We start from the raw sequence: 18,970 nt of genomic DNA on the forward strand, positions 1-18,970 counted from the left end.
GTATATTAAACTACGACTCTGGAGTGGCAGTTGCCAGTTGAGTGGGCTGTGACCCGGCCACCGCGGTCTCAAGTGCTATGATGAATCTAAAGGGCTTCTCTGTCCGGTCCTGTTTCAGCTGTTATATAAGGAGAAATCATCCCAGCGGCGGTCAAGGTTCGCATGAGAGCAGCTGCATATCTGTCTCCCCCCCCTCCACGTTTGTGTATATGCTGACAGCAACAGACCCATAGGGTGAAGTGACTCATTTGATATTTTATTTAGCTCTGAATCAGCTGTCATTTCTCCTAGACGGTCTTGCTATTTGGGATAATTGTAATAGAAAAAGATCTGAGACCGAGAGATGGTGCACATCCACGGTTTACCCACTTCCTTTTTTTTGTTGCAGAAACAAAGCTTCCCCCCCCCGCCCCCTCCACTCATGCATTGCAGTGTTTGTCTGTCAGAGCTTTTGCAACATTTCAAACAAACACATACAGACCATCCTGGACCAGAGTCCAAACTTATAGAAGGAGGACACACTGGCTGCCGCGTTGCTGTCAGAGAAGCCACAGCTTCAACATAGTCGTTAATATCTGACGATGTAGTAAAGTCATTCTATGATTTAAATCAGTAGATATCTTGCATATTGCTCCTTTTAAAATTCTGGTATTTAAAGGAGAAAAAACAAGCTCTATGATGTTATGTTTACCCCACCACCTTTCTATATCATAAAGCGAGTGATGGACTATTGAACAGTTACTGTGGAGACCATAATTAGAGCACAATACGGCACACACACACACACACACACACACACACACACACACACACACACACACACACACACACACACAGAGACGGAACAGAAAGAGGCCAGAGGTAATGCATTTGGATGGGATGCTGAGCACCAAGCTAGCTCTCTCCCTGATAGCACATTGAAGTTGATTGCAGACACTGTTGTGGTACTCCCCTGTTGGGTTGCATTAGACAGTTAGACAGCGAGTGTACAGTGCACTGAAGTGACATCTCTACAAGCTTCTTCAGTCAACTGGCTCGCATCAGGGAATATATTTTGAGTTAAAGCAGAGCTGATATCTGCACTTGTTTGTCTCTGTTCTTACTCATGCTTAAGAATTACAATGATTTTCTTTAAACTCAGCTGCACTAAATCATTAGACTTACGCTTTGTTTGACTGTAGGAGGCACCTTTTAACACTGCCATGATGGAATTCTGCACTTTATCATCTAATTATTTAAGAAGCTGCCTAAATCCCTGACCGTTAACCAAAGATGTTGATTTCACTGTATGTGAATGTTTGTAGGAATGTATTTGCTTCATATTAATGATTATATATGAAATTGACTCAAAATTTTTTGTGTAAGGTCCCTTTTTCAAACACACCAGGAGGATCATTTCCTCACACACCTTTCTACTCGCTTCCGCAGGTCGTCGTGTCAACAAACATCGCTGAGACGTCCCTGACCATCGATGGCGTCGTGTTTGTAATTGATCCCGGATTTGCCAAGCAAAAGGTTAGCTTTCCTCCCTTTCTCCCTCAACCGACCCCCGTCCTCTCCCTCCCGCCTCTCCTTTATCTGCTGCGATTATCTGCGTCTGTTTCCAGAGAATCCCCAGATAAACAAAGCTCTTGCACACCTGACAGCAGCAAAGATGGAAAAGCCAGTTATTTATTCCTCTGACATTTCTCCAGCCTGGAGCCCAGTCATACACATGGCGCTAGAAGGGATTATGTATGCACCATGGTGGATTCTTTATATGTGTCATTGTACTATTTTTTGTAAGCTGCTTATACATATATATATATAGTTTGTTATGGGCATGTATGCGCTGAACTTTTTCTCCTACAAAATCAACCTAGCTTGAGCTTCTTTTTTTTTTTTTTTTCTTTTTGAATGTACCTGATAATGTGTCCTTCCCTTTTTCCTGTCAGGTGTATAACCCACGCATCAGAGTGGAGTCCCTCCTGGTTACAGCCGTCAGCAAGGCCTCAGCCCAGCAGAGGGCAGGTCGCGCTGGAAGAACATGCCCAGGAAAGTGTTTCCGTCTTTACACGGAAAAAGCTTACAAGACGGAAATGGAGGTAGATTTTTGATTTTTCCCATTCTGTCAATTCCACAAGCGCTTTGTGTTCCCCTAAAGCAGCCCTCTAGCTGGAAAAAAAAACCCAACTCTATCATGCAATATTTGCTCTGCGAACTCTATGATTTTCAGTTCAGCTGAATTATCATTCCAAGAGCTCGCTGTTAAACCATACTGTCTCAACCCTTCCCTCGTTACCTGCGCTAAAGAAGCAGACAACCTCGTGACAAATGGACCTGCTGAGGCCCAGTCCTCCTCTTTAGCAGGCTAATTCTTTCACGTCACGCCGAGTGGCAAAGGGAATTTTTTTTTTTTAACGAGTTAAATAGCCTTTCAGATACCCTCGACTGCCGGACTCTGTTTAAGTTGGCATATGAATGATTCACCAGGAGATAATAAGAACCCTGACTAACTCATTTTGAATTGTTCCTCTGGTTTCTCTGGCTCCTCTTAACTGGCTCAGGACAACACGTATCCAGAGATCCTGAGGTCCAATCTGGGCTCTGTGGTGCTGCAGCTGAAGAAACTGGGAATAGATGACCTGGTGCACTTCGACTTCATGGACCCACCAGGTTAGTTCAATTAAAAAAAAAAAAAAAAAAAGATATTAAGGCTTACTCTAAGCAGGCTATTTGACATTTCAAATGCCTAACACAAAATCTGTAAATCCTCTAATTTTAGAAGACTGTGAACAACAATGTTTGACAATGCAGAAACAATGAAGTTGGCAATTCATTTTCTTTTGATTAGTTGGTCAATCAGTTAATCACTGCAGCTCTAGTAAGTACAGAAATGTGCATGAATGGCCTTAGATTCAGTCCCAAAAACAAATGTGAAAAACTTCTTTCTACTGAAAATATTTAATGGAAAAACAATGAGGCTGTTTAAGCATCTTATGAACCAAATCAAACCACTTTTGTGACGTTCTTTATGGTCTTCAAACTTTCCTCTTGCTTTACTTGCTTGTTACTTGCTGTGTGGTAGTTTTCATTTGTAGTTGCAAGCTCCGCCATTGTGGCTCCTGATTCAAATGTCCATCGACACTTTTGTGACACTTTGAAATGTTTGTAAACTCCTGGTGTGATGAGCAGCGTGAAATAGTCTTTGTTTGCAATCATTACTCACTGACTTCTCATTCAGACTATAAACCAACACACCTGTAGCTGTTTTGTTGTATTACTGTAAAAAAAAAAAAAAAAAAAAAGCTGGATTTTTAAACCCCACTTGCTGTCGCCATCAAAACCAACCTGGGGAACTGGGGTCGACAGTTCAACTTCATGTAGAGTTCAGTTCTAATCTGGGCTGCTTGTGTCACTTGGGGAACTCAGGGAGGGAAAACTGACAACGCAGAGATAAACTGATCATGGTAGATATCAAATACTGCATATTCAATGTTTGGAGGTTTGTGTGTAAGTTCTCTGACAGACATGGGCTACACAGCAGTGATGAGCAGTCTGTCTTAAGTTGATATATTATCATTGTTGGAAGTGAGAAAGAAAGGAGTGATGTTGGGAGTTCATGTTCAGGCTGATCTGACGGTTTATGTGTCAAACTATTTATTTATTTATTTCTGGTACATTTGAATCAAACCAGATCTAGGCCAAAAAACCAACCTCCTCTCATTCAGGCATTTCCCAGAGTGTGTTCCTACACCTTCCAGACGAGACCACCCGTCCTTTCCTCATCCTTAACCTCACCCTCCCTCTCCTCTTTTTCTCACCATAATATAGTTTTCATCTCACCCCTGAGATTAAACCCATCTCTCCCCGTCCACTGTGGCAAACGCCATTTTGAGAATGAAATTGGTTACATCAATAGCAGCGCTATCACCTTAGCTATTGCCTTCCCTTTATATTCCTCCAGCGAAACGTGACCGACCTCCGCCACCCACCCCCACATTTCTCACAAAACAGCGAGGGTAAGCGGCTACATATGGGATTGGCCTTGTCTGCTGAGTCTAACTGGGAAGAGTGGGGTGAAGGGGGAAGGGGAGGATTACCTGTTATTTATTTGATCCACTCACAGCAGAAGGTTTCTCTTAACTAGCTGCAGGTGCACGAGGGAATCTGCAGCTAGTTCAGGGTTAGGAAGGAGTGTCTGAGAGTTCCTAGACAGGAGCTTTATAACCTCTGCGGTGGATCAATTTTGATAATCGCTGTGTCATAGTTTCTCCTCAGAGTAAATTGACAGGTCAGAGGGGAGTCTTTGGAGGACCTAGAAATTGAGCAGTAAAAGATTAGTTTGAGGTTCTTCTTCTTTAAATTGAAAGCCTAAAGTGGACATTCATCAATACATTCTATTTTCTACCCTGATAACAAACCTCGACTCGTATGTCCTGTATACCCCAAAGTTGCAACATCACAAAAAAAACAAAATAGGCTTCAGTGAGTGCTGGCAGAGGCAGCATATCATGTCATGGTCTGGCCTCGGACACTGTCAAGCTTATTATTTGTTTTCTAAAAGGCCAGAAAATGATCCCGTCAACTCGAGAAAACCAGCTTAGCTTTGAGTCGCTAAAATGGGAAAGCCAGCTGCTTTTTTTTTTTATCTTGGTGACGAGCTAAAGAAGTAAAGATCACAGATTAAATAAAGTAAGTCGTATAGAGGTGCAAGGACGGGCCGGCTGGTGGTCATAATCAGCCCATTTTCAGCCACTGAATCAGTGAGCCTCTCAAATACATCAATGCTTTGCACATGTGAGATTCAAACATGCAGACCCCCAAGTTTCATGCCATTTGTGCAGCGACAGAAACACTAATGCAACCTCACACACACACACACATGCCAACATGTTGACAGTTAGGTGCCCATCTGCACAGAAGTACCAAAACGCTCTTAACCTGCGCAGGACTGGATCACGTGAGACAGCTGTCACTCTGTGTCACTGTGAACAGAGACTCCAGACTGCACAGTGCTTCATTGACAACTCGGAAAGTTGTAACATGTCAGGCAGGCTTCATTATCAAAAGACACGTTTTTTTGTTTCGCGTCCTCGCCGTCTACACGTAGGTGCTCACTCCCCCTTTCTATCTCTCTTTTGCTGAACTTAACACAAAAAAATGCAAGTCATGTTTTATTTAAAGGAAGGAAGTGCAACTTTTTGGTCCAGTCACCCTTGAGCACCTGTATGAAACCAAAACAAACTGCTGTTTGGCTACACCTCGGCCATACTGAAGACCTCCGCTCTCCTCCAGCGACATATCTCCAACCCCCATTTCCATTTTGCTCTAAAATGCTCAAACATCCCGTTTACTTCTCCCACGCACAGCAGGGAGAGCGTGTGAGCCAAGCTGACCACATGGAAAATCTAAAAGAAATCAGGAGCAATTTACTGAAGGACTTGGCTGGGTTGGATACATTTGCCTCGTGACATTTCCAAAGAAGAACCTTTCGAAGCCAATGTGGTTTAATGTACCTTTAGCCTTTCATCTCATTGATTTGGCCCTCGGTTAATATATCGGATTCTGGTGTGTTGAGGCAGTCAATACTTACTTTGCGATGAGCTGCGTCGCGTATAGATTGAATTTCCACACTGGTTCATCATGCTAGCAGTACTTGGAAATCAGATTTTCACCTTTTTGATTAGCCCCTACACAAGCCATCGGTGCGGGAAGGAATGCAGCCGGCCCTCACTTTGTGTTAAAAATGTAGCTTTGATGCCCCAAATCAATATTTGTTAATCATAAAAATAAAAAATAAATGCCCTCCTGCTGTTTGAAATTGAATAATTTTTTTTTTTTTTTTTTTGGGGACACTTGAAAGAAATGAAAGTGAACAAGCAGCGCAACCAGAGCTTGAAGCTAATTTTCAGTTAACATGCAACTGGTCATTAGGCTTCAGCTCTCGGGAGCGAAAGGTCAATAATTGCATCTTGAGGAAAAAAGTCTTTCAACCAAACGGTGGAAGCCTTTTGTGTTGAAGCATTAAGTAGAAAGTTTCCCTCTGTAATTGCGTTCGTTGTTAAGGGTTGCCTAAGCAGGGGATGAAAAAGGAGCTCTGCCATGATTACTTCTTCGCTAAGTTGCTGTCCAGTGTAACTCCTGCTGTCACATACAGAGAGGCGCCTCATTCTGATTGACCTCAAGCTCCCAAAACACACAACCGAAACTCTGTCTCCTCTTTTTAAAGGTGCAAATGCAGCAGGTGGTTTGAACAGTTTGATTTATCTGCTGTTTACCCTCTTTGGCCTTGTCCTTTTTTCAATGCACATCTTTTCAGCTGATGAACCAGAAAAGTAATTTATCTTCTTTTGAACCAATAATAACTGAACAAGCAAGGAAAGAAAAACAAACCATATATTTTTGGCAGAAATAACAAAGGATATTTTTCGTTCTTAAATTTATTTTTTATTTTTTACCATTTGGAAAATAGCATTTTGATAATGTCTTTTCTTGAATGTGATTTTGTTCTTCATAACATAAACTGTCTTTACTGATTACTTCTTAACTACACTCATCAAAGCCATAGTTTACCGTAAAGATTGTTGTCAAGGAGAAATACATCAGCCAAATTCATTCCAAAGTTAGAAACACAATAATCTTTATTACTAAGGTATTTATTTGTTCATCTAAAACTACACAAAAGGAGCACATGGTCACACCCTACCTGCTGAAATCAGAGAGTGGTCTGCTTTTTTGCTTGAACAGGTAATGGAAAAGGAGGAAAAGTCTCGGATCAAAGTTTAAACATGCAGCACAGGAGCATTAATCACTCCTGACGCAGGTGTTTGAGAAGCCTCCAAATTGTTCCTCTCTAGTCTGATGTAAAAAAAAAAAAAAGTCAGTCCTGCAAATTGTTCTCTCTCCGTCATCCGTGTGTGTTTTGCTCATGGGCTTGGAACATTAACGCGAATGTCCCCATCTCTTCCCAATTCTGTCTCCCGACAGCCCCAGAGACCCTGATGCGAGCCCTGGAGTTGCTGAACTACCTGGCGGCTCTCAACGACAACGGCGACCTGACCGAGCTGGGCTCCATGATGGCCGAGTTCCCCCTGGACCCCCAGCTGGCCAAGATAGTCATCGCCAGCTGTGACTTCAACTGTTCCAACGAGATCCTCTCAATCACTGCCATGTTGTCAGGTAATGCTCGGGGCCGGCCCGCTGTGTGGAGCCGAGCTGCTGCTCTCCTTCTCCCCGTGCTCATGGGCGGAGCTTCAGTACTGACCAATGAGCTTTAAGGAAACATACAGAGCAGCTCCTTTCTCTTCCCTTTACCTTCAGAAGTGTATTTAAAAGTGTCTGCTATATTTGAGCCTTTCTTTATTCTGGTTGTGAAGATTCAAGGATTTTGAATCGCTAATGTTATTGTAGAAATACAAGTAGTAGAGTTACATAACCCAGTAGACTGCAAAAGAAACGACATTAAAGCTCCTTTTGAGGATTTTTTAAATTCAGTAATAAGACGGACTGAAATCAGTGCTGATGCTTCAATGACCTACAGAGGCAAAGAAAACCATCATCCAGACGATTTAAAGTTATTTTGTATAACTGTCACCTCTAGGTTTCATGCAAGGCAATGAACAGCTTACTGAGGGAACAGACTTTTTATTAGAGCGCCACCGATCAATCAGCCAGCCCATGGTATCGGCCAATATTAGTTTATCCAGTGACTTTTGTATCGGCTAATTTTATCGCAAATTAAACGCTGTTGTAACTAGATGTATTCACCCGTCAAATAGCATTTAATCTGAGTTTCATTGTATTACACTGGCAGTTCTCTTCACTAGCAGCGTGTGCTATATGGTTTACAACAAGCATTATCACTCTCCAGAGTGTCAAGCGGTGAGGCGCATACATTCACAGTTACTTTCCAGTTGAGTGACCCTCTTGTCTTCATTATACTGTATATCTCCAGTGTTTGATAACTGCATTTGAGGGGTCAACGCTTTAAACGTGCATATCTATATTTCTCTGCAGACCAAACATACAGTAGATCTTAGAAAGATATCGGCTCATGTATCTGTCAGATTTTTTTTCTCTCTCCCCTTCTTTTTATAATTTTGTCTGCCCAAGATAAATTGTGAGATGTTAGAAATGAAGCTGGATTAGATTTATTTGTCAGAAAACATGACTTCTACATGTACAAGATCATAGAGATTTATTCTCATGCTTGTCCACAGGGGGCACCAAAACCAACACAACAACCAAAAGTTCCTCACAGGATCTTTAACAGATGAAAACCTGACCAGAACAATGCAATGTAGAAACTTTTATACCTGTGTTCATCCATCAAGCCAATCCTTTCACTACGAGGTTTTAGTTACACAAGAAGATAAAATCAAAGTATCAAACATTTCATTCCTAAGAAAGAAGCAGTTTGAGGAGTTTTAAGATGACAAAGATCTATTGCATGTCCCTATTTTACCAAAAAGGCCTCAAAAGTCGACTGAATGTGATGTGTTCGTATTGAACTTGACTACAAGGCAAGTGGAGGATGAAGCCGGCGATGTCAGCTGTTATTAGTGTGGATAGGGGAAAAATATATGTCTGTACTGAACGCATAGGTGTAGCTGGAGCAGAAGCAGCGTGCTACAGCAGTAATTGCACTTTGGGCTTGCCAAAGCAGAATGCTGCTCATTGAGATGAATCTTGGCGCCTTTGAAGGGAGCGTGAGGGTCTTTGAGAGCGGGGAAATGGATTTAACTAGCTGTTAGGACGTGGCGTGCACTTCAAGCAGGTGTTTCAGGATGGCAGGGTTTTTTTTTTTTTTTTTTTTTTTTTTTTTTGCTGAGTTGATTAGAGTAAGCAGCGAAAGCACACCTGAGAACTGTGCCGTCACAGCAACCAACCATGAGACTCAATAAACGCAGCTTTCACCCATTACAGCCACAATCAAGCAGGTTTGACGCTAAGCCATTCAGAGCAAGTTCAGAGAGGGGGAGAGATGGCTGAACCTCTGGGGAAACTCAACACTGCTGTTTTATGTAGCTCAGAATCAGGTCTATGTGATAGGATACTTCTGTGGACTGGGAGTCATATGTTTGCTGTATTTTGTATGAAATCACACTGTGGTGTTACAGGTTGGAGAATCCATCCTTTCCCCTCCTCTTTGACCCTCCCCCTCCTTTCCTTCTCCACCATAAACACTTCACACAAACACACTGTTCCCAGTGAAGTGCTCTGTGCCTCTCTTCAGCTGAGGCCTTGTTCCTCTCTGTGGGATTGGCTTAACTTATCCCTATGGGCGTCTGTGTTGGGGCCTATACCAACCTTGTCTAGTCCCACAGTGCTTCGTCCGTCCCACCGAGGCTAAGAAGGCGTCCGACGAGTCCAAGATGCGCTTCGCCCACATCGACGGAGACCACATGACGCTGCTCAACGTCTACCACGCCTTCAAACAGAGTGAGTGTCATCTTCCTGGCCCGAGTCGTTCAAAAGATATCTGATCAGATAAAGGCTATCAAATTAAAGAATCAAATCTTGAAATCAGATTGTTCAACAGAAACTGGAAATTGGATATAATTAGGAAACTGAAACACGGTTTTCATCTGGATAAAACCTCCAGTTTGTGATGTTCAACACTTTAGAGTGGGATTAGGATAACTTTGATCCATAAAGAAGGCATAAAGAATGGCAACATTTCTCCAGAGTGTCGCGCCTTTTCATCAGTTTCTCTTGAGTCTCAGTCCTACTGTAGATAATAGTCACACAAAGGCTTCACTCTGGCTTTCTTCAGCGGTTTGAGCTGCAAACGGACCGATTTTCCTGTAATATATGTGCAACTAATGGGTCTTAAATTTGCCAAAATAATATCCTGATGTAGATTTGTAAAAAGTAAGAAATGCAAGCCTTGTCTGGTCTGTCCTCCAGGAGGATAAAAATATTATTATAAATGTGTATTTGTTGAATGGAGGTCAGATCAATCATTTCTGATATGTTTCAGGTAGTCGGGGAATAAACGCTGATTGGGCTTTCATGTCACCACATCAAGCAGTTTAGTCGCTCAAATTGAGATGTTTTATCTTTGTTAGCTGCCCTTTTTATGCAGATTTCTGTTTGTTGAGATAAATTAATCATTGTCAAAATGCTGCCGGTGGGAGCCAGTGTGTCATTCTCACAGAGTGTCCCGCCTGCCTTTTGCTTTACATACCGACTGTTTTTTCCTGCACACCCCAAAACCTCCTGATACATAATGAGTCAGACAAACGCACTGCAAACTGAAACGAGAACGTCTTCTCCTGCGTCTTTTTGTAGAATCTGCTCACAGGCTCCATGTCGTCTCACATTGCCTTTCATTCTAAATGTCCCCTTGTCTCGCACAGACCACGACTCCAACCAGTGGTGCTACGACAATTTTGTGAACTACCGCTCGCTGATGTCGGCAGACAACGTGCGGCAGCAGTTGTCCAGGATCATGGAGCGCTTCAACCTGCCGCGGCGGAGCACCGAGTTTCTCAGCAAAGATTACTACGTCAACATCCGCAGAGCGCTGGTCACTGGATTCTTCATGCAGGTCGGTCACAGCAGCGTGTTGTGTTTGTGTGTTTATTGATGGTATGAGTAGGGGTTTTGAACTTCATCCCTTCACCATCAAGTCGACCATGAGTCTTCTCTTCTTGTCATACATCATTATTTTCCCTGTTCTTTTATTTAGTTTCCTTTGGTCCTTTGTTTGTGCACTTCATACATCCAGCTTCACTGCTTCCTGACGCTCCTTCACATTTGCCCTTTATGCACAATCATTTGAAAAATAAGTGTTTGTAGCTGAATTGTTTGTTGTAATGGATAACCGCCTTCAAATTAAACAGTGACACACACACACACACACACACACACACACACACACACACACACACACAGAGAGCTGCTTTCCTTTAAACACACAAATAGAAATCACATCAATTTGCCTCTTGCTCTAGGAAACAAACGGCATTTTGCAAGAAGCCATTTCTGGGGTCTACCTGAAACAAGCAGCCTGACAAGTTGAATTATGGTGTTAATATTTAAATATTTGTCAACATTAACCTTTATCCAGGAGACAAATTTGCAGCCCATGTTGGGGCTTTAGCAGCGTTTGAGATCATGTCTTCGTTGGGCTCGGCCTTTATTGAGACTGATTGCTTTGGTTAATCACAACAGCCACCACAGCTTTACCTGGTACACACAAAGAAGGGGAAACAAATCTCTCACTGCCTGATAACAAACAAGTCTATTCAGTTTTTAATGACAGTTATGGATCTACATTTTAAATCTACACACAGAAAATGACTAAAGCAACAATTATGGTTCATGTATGTGATTAGTTTCTTTCCTTTTTTTTATGAGCTGGATTTCAGAGTGTTGTTTTTTTTTCTTCTTCTGTGGTGTGAACAGATTGCTCACCTCGAGCGCACGGGCCATTACCTGACCGTGAAGGACAACCAAGTCGTACAGCTGCACCCCTCCACCGTGCTGGACCACAAGCCGGAGTGGGTGCTTTACAACGAGTTTGTGCTCACCACCAAGAACTACATCCGCACGTGCACTGACATTAAACCAGAGTGGTGAGTTGGATCATCAATTGAATTGACATATTGAGTTGCAGGGAGAATTGTGAAACATGCATTTATTGAGTTCTGAAAGTAGCACTAATAATCATTTATGCTAATTATAAATCCAAAATGTTTGTGTGTCCAGTGTGAAAATTTTGATCTCTGCACACAATCACTGTATGTTTGGGTTTAAAGGTCACATATTATGCAAAATATACTTAACCATGGTTTTCAAACACTAATATATGTCCTCCGTTTGTCTATAAACCCCCAAATATGAGAAAAGTCCGTCCTCTCCGTCTTTTGCCTGCTCCACTTTTCAGAAACTGTGTGCTCAAACAGGCCATGGAGACTTTCCCTTTGTGACATCACAAAGGGCAGTAATGGCTCCCCCAGGTGTGTGACACTTCCACAACTGGGTGTTATATTTTTAACTCTGAGTCTGCTTTCTCACCGTAAACAATAGGGCATGGTGCAATAAAGCCTGAGCCAGAGAGGGGCGTGGTCAATCTCATCTCATTTGCATTTAAAGCTACAGACACACAAACAGCCTGTTCTGAGCAGGGCTAAAATAGAGGTGTTTATAGACATGATCAAATACAGGATCAGAGTGGATTTAGAACAAGAAACTTCACAGACATGTTTTGAGGAGCTCTGAGACTTGTTTAAACTGGTTGAAGAGGAGGATTATATGTGACCTTTAACTTTATTGTCAATACATTCAGAAAAACAGAAAAGGAACTGTTCCTTGAACAATAAAAAAACATAGAGCCATGTTGAGCACATTCAAACTAAAAGTTAACATTTCACACTGGTTGATATTTCCAATGCAGTGTGCTAGATTACAGAGCCAACAGAAATAAAATAAAAGTTACAAAAAACAGTTTTAACTTTTTAGGTCAACCACAAATAAAACATAGAGCTGTTTGCACACTTTTACTACCCGTGTTTGTCTTCCCATCTGTGCCTGTGTACAATTAAGCATCAAATTCATTGAGCTTACACAGGAAGTCACCGTGTGAACAATGTAGTAAAAAACTTTCTCCCTCATGTAAACAACGAAGACATTTCACGTGACTAATGTTTCACTCTCTTTCGTTCCTAGGCTGGTGAAAATCGCCCCACAGTACTACGAGATGAGTAACTTCCCCCAGTGTGAGGCGAAGAGACAGTTGGAGCGCATCATCGCTAAAGTCTCATCCAAGGAGCACACTCAGTACTAAGACGGTTTGCATGTTCTGCAGTATGTGTACAAATAAATCTGAACTCCATTTGATCTGCCTAGATTTCTTTCTATACCCATCAACAACCCCATCCTGAAGTTTTACCTCATGTATTTTTTTTAATCCAAGAGGGATGAGCAATACTTCAAATGTAAATGACTGATTATCAGTTATTCAATCGTTAATCATTTCTGTTAATCTATGATAGTTCATGTAATTGTCAACATTGCTCTTAAAGACATCTCTTCTTATCACGCAGTATTGGGCCACATTAACGAAAATCACAAATGTAGACATTAAAGTCGTACATTTACGATATTAACTTAGTAAATCGATTGAGACAATTTCCTCCAAGTCAGTGTTCTTTCTTCGGAAAAGCCCCGGTGTCTTCTTGCAGTATCTTTTTCAGGGTCCTGAAACTGATGACAATGTGATGCTGATGTGCCAAAAGAATGTGTTGTTTCATATCTGCAACGCAAAGTCCCGACACAACTAATCGGATATTTTGAGACCTTGTCAACCTGTTGGTTTGAAGCAGTTCATACAGAGAGTTAATACTCAGTCAATCTTGGTTACAGACTGCACAAGGAAGTGTTTCCTGATTTGTGACACTTTACTAAAGTTTAACTTCACAAGATGCTCCACGTTCCTTACTTACGTACATGCCGCTGCTGCTCTTCTGGTAGAACTGTAGACTAAAATAACAAATTATTCTTGCAAATTTACGACTTATAAAGTCGTGCCTTTATTCTCGTAAATGTATGACTTTATTCTTGTATATTTACAACTTTGCCCTTAATGTTGCCCTAATACGCCTTCGTATCTTCAAGGTCAATTCTTTGTTTTTTTTTTGTTTTGTTTTTGGGTTCAACAGCAGAAACAGCATGAGTACTTTGAGAGATTATTTATACTGTATTTTAGTGCAGCCATATTGCTCTCCTGTCGTGGAGATAGTAAGTTGGACATCCTACCCCTGCCCACATTTCCTGTCACTGTTCAACTTAATAAACATGACTTTGTAATAAAACATTTTTCTCAGTGTCAGCATTAAAAAAACAAAAAACAAAAAAAAAACAGGATAATCTGTGCATTAACTTTTCACTTAACCCTCAAACACGCATTGAATAATCACGTTTCTTTTGACCCACTAAATCCAGCTCGTTTCCTGGCTCTTCAGGGAAGTTAAATCTTCTTACTGGGATATTGATAGCTTCAGAAACAGTCGGAGTGAGAGGGAATGTTAATTACAAATGTTTCTGAACAAGATCAGTGTGAAATCCCTGCTGTGCTGGAGCCTGTGCTGGCAGTTCTGCTTTTTGTCAGTGCCTCTCTTATGTGGAGGGTAACACTCGCAGTTGGGTGAAGCAAGAATCCTAAAGCACCTCAATGATCTGAATAACCAGAATAATTGTCAGCGACATAACTCGGATACGTGTCTAGTTTAATTAATTTTTAACCATGACTGCATTTTCAAAACAAAACTTAAATGTAGCTTCCAACATCAGATAGAAAGCATCAGAGAATGTTGGATGATTCATTCTGTGGGTCAACAATTCAAACCAAGAGAAGCATCCTGCGTTTAACACATTGTGTTAATAAGGTTATACTTTTTTCGATCTGAAACCTTTGAGGGTAGATTGCCTCACACTTATGTGTATATATATATATATATATATATAAGCTTTCATTAGGAAACCTCCGATTAAAGCTCCCTTTTAAGTTACTGTAGGGTCTGTACTGTTTCAGTTTTAGCATTCTGCAATTCACTTAGCAGACGCTTTTATCCAAAGCGACATAATCAGAGAGTCAATACAACACAAGCAAGGATCTAGAGCAGAGGAAACATCAGTGAGTGCAGACGAACAGCTCTAAGTCTGATAGGACACAGGTGCTGACAGGCAGAGCACAGAGGCAAAGCACAATATAGGAAGTCAGGAGAGAGCAGGGAATGACATTCGGGAAAGGAGCAACCGGTCGGACTTAAACTGGGTCCGTCTGCTTGGAGGACAGTGTTCCTGTACATGGGGTGCGACCTAACCACTAGATCGTTTGCGCCCAATAATTCAGCATAATTCAGTTCATTTTTTTGTCTCATTCAATGCGCTTCAACTTTATAATTAAAGGTTTAAAGCTTGTATTCGCTTTTAGAATTTATATAGTTTTATTGGTACTAGGCTACAGAACTACAGTACTATTTTTCATCACGTTATGCAGAAAGCATTTACAATGTTTCTGTAACACTAATGTGTCCCTAGTCTGTCTACAAACCCTCCTATCATGAGAAAAGTCCATTCTCTCTGTCGTTCACCATATTTACAGGCTGTTTTTGAGATTTTCCTTTTGTGACATCACAAAGGGCAGTAACCCCTCCCCCAGGTGGATGACACTCCCCCAGCTAGGTCTGTTCTGCCCTCTGAGTTGGCCTTCTCACCGTAAACAATCGGGCATGGTGCAAGAAAGCCCGAGCCACCAATGGCCTTCCAGAGAGGGGCGTGGTCAGAGACAGCTCATTTACATTTAAAGCTACAGACACAGAAACATTCTGTTCTGCGCAGGTCTGAAACAGAGGGGTTTATAGGCATGATCAAATACAGGATCAGAGTGGATTTATAACAAGAAGCTTCACAGATGGGAACATATGTTTGGCATCTTTGCTGAAAATGATTCAAACAAATATTCACATTATCACAAGATTTTTGAAAGTGTGACTTGTCCATTAAGGGATTTGTAGTTCCATCTCTACTGGCTTCATCTCCAGGTGGATAGATTATACTCTGCAAAAGAGTTGGAGGCATGAAAAAGCAATATGATTCTTTTATCAACTCGGTTTGAGCTATACCTTGTCTGGGCACAATGACAAATGCAAATCAAAGACCCCATTCTGCTTCCATCTTTCTTTTCACATCACCTTTAAAAAAAAAAGCAATTTATTTAACTGCTTCTAATCCAACTTTCTTTTTGTAAGGGCCAGTAGCCTTTTTTTTTTTTGATAGCATAACCTTTCCTTCCTCTGTTCTACATCTCATATTAACATCAATTGTAAGGGAATATACATAACATTGACCTGAGGATAGAGGCAGAAATGAGCCAGTAAGCATTTTTTCCCAATCTCTGTAGTGTCTGGAGGTAGGCAGGCGGAGATACTGGACCTGCTAAGGGAGTTTTAAATTAAGCCTGCAGATTGTGTAATGTGCTAAGTCAGGAAATTAGCATGTGTGCTTTAATGTTTTTTGGACTGTTGGGAGTCAAGTTTTTAGATTGGATGGCCTTTTGCTTGGGAACATACACAGAAGTACTGAATAGTGCCAGAGAGACTAGTCTTTCTACAAAGTGAAGCCAATAGAAAACCCATTAGTTTGAGCTGATCTGGAAATTATATGGAATTGATCCTGAGGTAAGGACAGTTTTTCATGCTCAGTGCTACTCATTGATTCACACTTCCATAATTACAAATGAAAATCATTATGTCTGCAAGTTGTATTTTGTTAGAGTCTGATATGAGGGTACAAGACGATTGCACTGAGTCCTACTTGTGCATTATTATAAGCTGAGTTTCCACCAAAATGATCAAGAACTTTTGATGTTATGGGGCTTTCATCTCAAGGAAGTAAAAGGTTTCTGCAGCTCATTGTTTGTCCATGATTTCACTGGAGTCTTGAGAGCCGTGAAAATCAAGCAAATAGATCTGCTGAATAGTGAAAGGGTCTTCTGAAAACTGCGAGTTATCGACCAGAAACAAACGTTCTTTAAGAAAACAGTCCATTACTAGCAGTGGTGAGTAGCATTTGGGTGACACAATCAAGTATCTGGTAAAAAAAAAAAAACAAGAAAAAATCAGAAAATGTAGACGTAGCCCCTGCAGGTTAACAGTACAAAGCTCTTCCCAAAGTCCTGAGTCTTCAAGGAAAGTCTCTGCGGTGCAAAGGTTCTTGTGGAATGTTTGTATGGTGGAAACGCACCTCTACAGTCCTTGTATGTTAAAACATACTACACCCCTAGCAGGGACCCCCTTTTTTTTTGACTGTCTATATGGAATTGTACTAAGTTCCTCCTAAAGTCTCTAGTCCTTGGGGAAAGTTCCTGCAGTGAAGGGGATCTAAGTTCTTCCTATAGTACCAAATCCTTGAGTTGGAAACCTTCTAGTACCGCCTAAAGTTCCTGTAGTTCTTTTAGTGGAAATGTACTGTTTCTTCTAAAGTTTCTTGTCCTTTGAGAAAGTTTTTTTTTTTTTTTTTGTGGAACATTTCTTCAGTCCCTTTTTGTTGCGGTTGAATGGGGTAGAATCGATTTACCTTTTTGTTTCGCTTCACAAGCAGAAAACTTTCCCTGAGGTCATGGACATACTGTACGTTTCCTCCAGCCGCTCTTCATAACGCCCATCTTTGCAACCTGTGACGATGTAAGAGGCCATTTTATGAGCCTTTTTTTTTGACAGTAACTCAACCAAAAGCAGCAAACACAAACAAATACCAGACAGCTATTGTTCAGCCTGTTTCCAAACAGTGTGAATCACCACCTCGCTCCAGCTCAATCTCCCACCACCCACAGAGTCCGGGATGGTGCCTCATCATCATTTGAGACCGTGGGTAGGGAACTTTATTGCAGAACACCTCAGCATTTCAGGAAACCCATCCCCACACCCATTCCTCCTCCCATCCCACTCCGGCCCTTTATCCCCACCCACCCCCACCCACCCCCTACCACCAAATGCCCCGCCACCAATCGGAGCTGAGACAGGTGTCTTATCTCCATCACACAGCACAAGCACAGCCAATCTTCCAGGAAGATGGCGACTGGAATGTGACAAATCCATCTGTCCTGGTTTGAATTTGTATGCTAATTTGAAGTAATAGCCCCTCTGGTGACAGTGCAAGGGAACAATTCAATCATACCATCTATGACAGTTGCTTTCCAGCCTTCTCTGTGATAGGGGAGTATATGCACATACCGCCGGGTTAGGCTTGATAAATTGGTTAGGTAGGTGAGATGTAGCATGTAGACTGCATGTTTAAAATGGGCTGCCAGTTTGAAATGAATCAACTACCGGGGGCACCTGTGCAGGAACGTGCAGCCGCTACCTGAAGGAAAGAGGGAAACAATATTTGTTTTGACCTCATTTATTTCTACCCGATCTGTAGCTGTCCTAAACCTTCACCCAATTTCACTGTGGCAGCCTTCATGATATGCGCATGATAGAAATACCCCCACGTAAAATCAGACTAACACAATCGCTACATTGTCACGCTGAATTATCTCAGGCTGTTGATTTGATTCCGTGAAAAGCTTTCATGTGTCACTGGGAAGAAGAAGAAGAAGGAGAAGAAACAGATCAGACAAAGCAGACAGAAGTAAACGAACAAGCTGAGCTGTGCCGTATATTCTGGAACAAGGCGGCTGCGACGGTTTGTGATTCCTCTTCCGCCTTGGCTCTCCCTTGCACCGTGCAAATGTATGGCACTCCATAATCTTTAAATTAATCTACAGCACAGGACAGATTATGATCGATGGTGACAGATAAGGCTGAAGAACAAACCGCTCTCCGTTTTGCTTGCATCATTCTTTTTCTCCACCTCTAGATCAAGGCCTGCTTTCCTTCAAGGCTCAAAGTTGGTTCACGATTTCCCAGCTTATAACGCAATCCCATGCAAATGTGCATCAAAATAATCAAAAAAGTGGAAAATCACTCAAAACCAAGCTCAAAGGTTCTCTGAAAACATTATTTTGTTGACATTCAAAGAGCTAAAATGTATTTTTATTTCACAATTTTCACAATCGACACTTCTATGCATGAAGCCTCGTAATGGTTAATTACATTATAAATCCACTGGCTATATCATAGTCAGTCACCATGATGGATATTCACTGACGTCTTCTTTCTTCATTCGCTGTTGCAGCAAAATTCTCCACCGTTTCTCCTGGAATAAAGGAAAATGCACAGCGCTGTGCCAATTGACCACACTTCAAACGGGGGAGCACATCATGCGTGGCAAACTCCTTCTGATCAAACAAGAAGGCCAGCGAGGGAAAGTGATGAGCAAAAAGGCTCATCTAGCCTGTACGGCTCTCACATCACAGTAAATAGTTCGCTAAAAGACAGGCCTCCAAATGAGCCCTGCTCGCAGCTCTCCTTGTTCACTTTGCAGGGAACTGAAAGATGTTCTGTGCTCAGCTTGGCTGCATGTCGCCAGCTAATTC

At 41.8% G+C, this 18,970-nt stretch overlaps 1 protein-coding gene across 1 annotated transcript in view; it reads left to right on the top strand.

The window, feature by feature from the left end:
- The window catches only part of dhx15 (DEAH (Asp-Glu-Ala-His) box helicase 15), a 29,098-nt gene extending 16,270 nt beyond the window's left edge, over nucleotides 1-12,828 (top strand). The window contains exons 7-14 of the mRNA XM_020630455.3: nucleotides 1,429-1,515; nucleotides 1,935-2,084; nucleotides 2,547-2,655; nucleotides 6,970-7,161; nucleotides 9,301-9,423; nucleotides 10,344-10,534; nucleotides 11,395-11,564; nucleotides 12,658-12,828. Coding sequence (XP_020486111.2) covers nucleotides 1,429-1,515; nucleotides 1,935-2,084; nucleotides 2,547-2,655; nucleotides 6,970-7,161; nucleotides 9,301-9,423; nucleotides 10,344-10,534; nucleotides 11,395-11,564; nucleotides 12,658-12,775 — 1,140 coding nt within the window. The 3' untranslated portion in view covers nucleotides 12,776-12,828. The remainder of the gene's footprint in view (nucleotides 1-1,428; nucleotides 1,516-1,934; nucleotides 2,085-2,546; nucleotides 2,656-6,969; nucleotides 7,162-9,300; nucleotides 9,424-10,343; nucleotides 10,535-11,394; nucleotides 11,565-12,657) is intronic.
- The last annotated feature ends 6,142 nt before the right edge of the window (nucleotides 12,829-18,970 follow it).

This window comes from Labrus bergylta, chromosome 22 (genome assembly GCF_963930695.1).
Source record: "Labrus bergylta chromosome 22, fLabBer1.1, whole genome shotgun sequence".
NCBI lineage: Eukaryota > Metazoa > Chordata > Actinopteri > Labriformes > Labridae > Labrus > Labrus bergylta.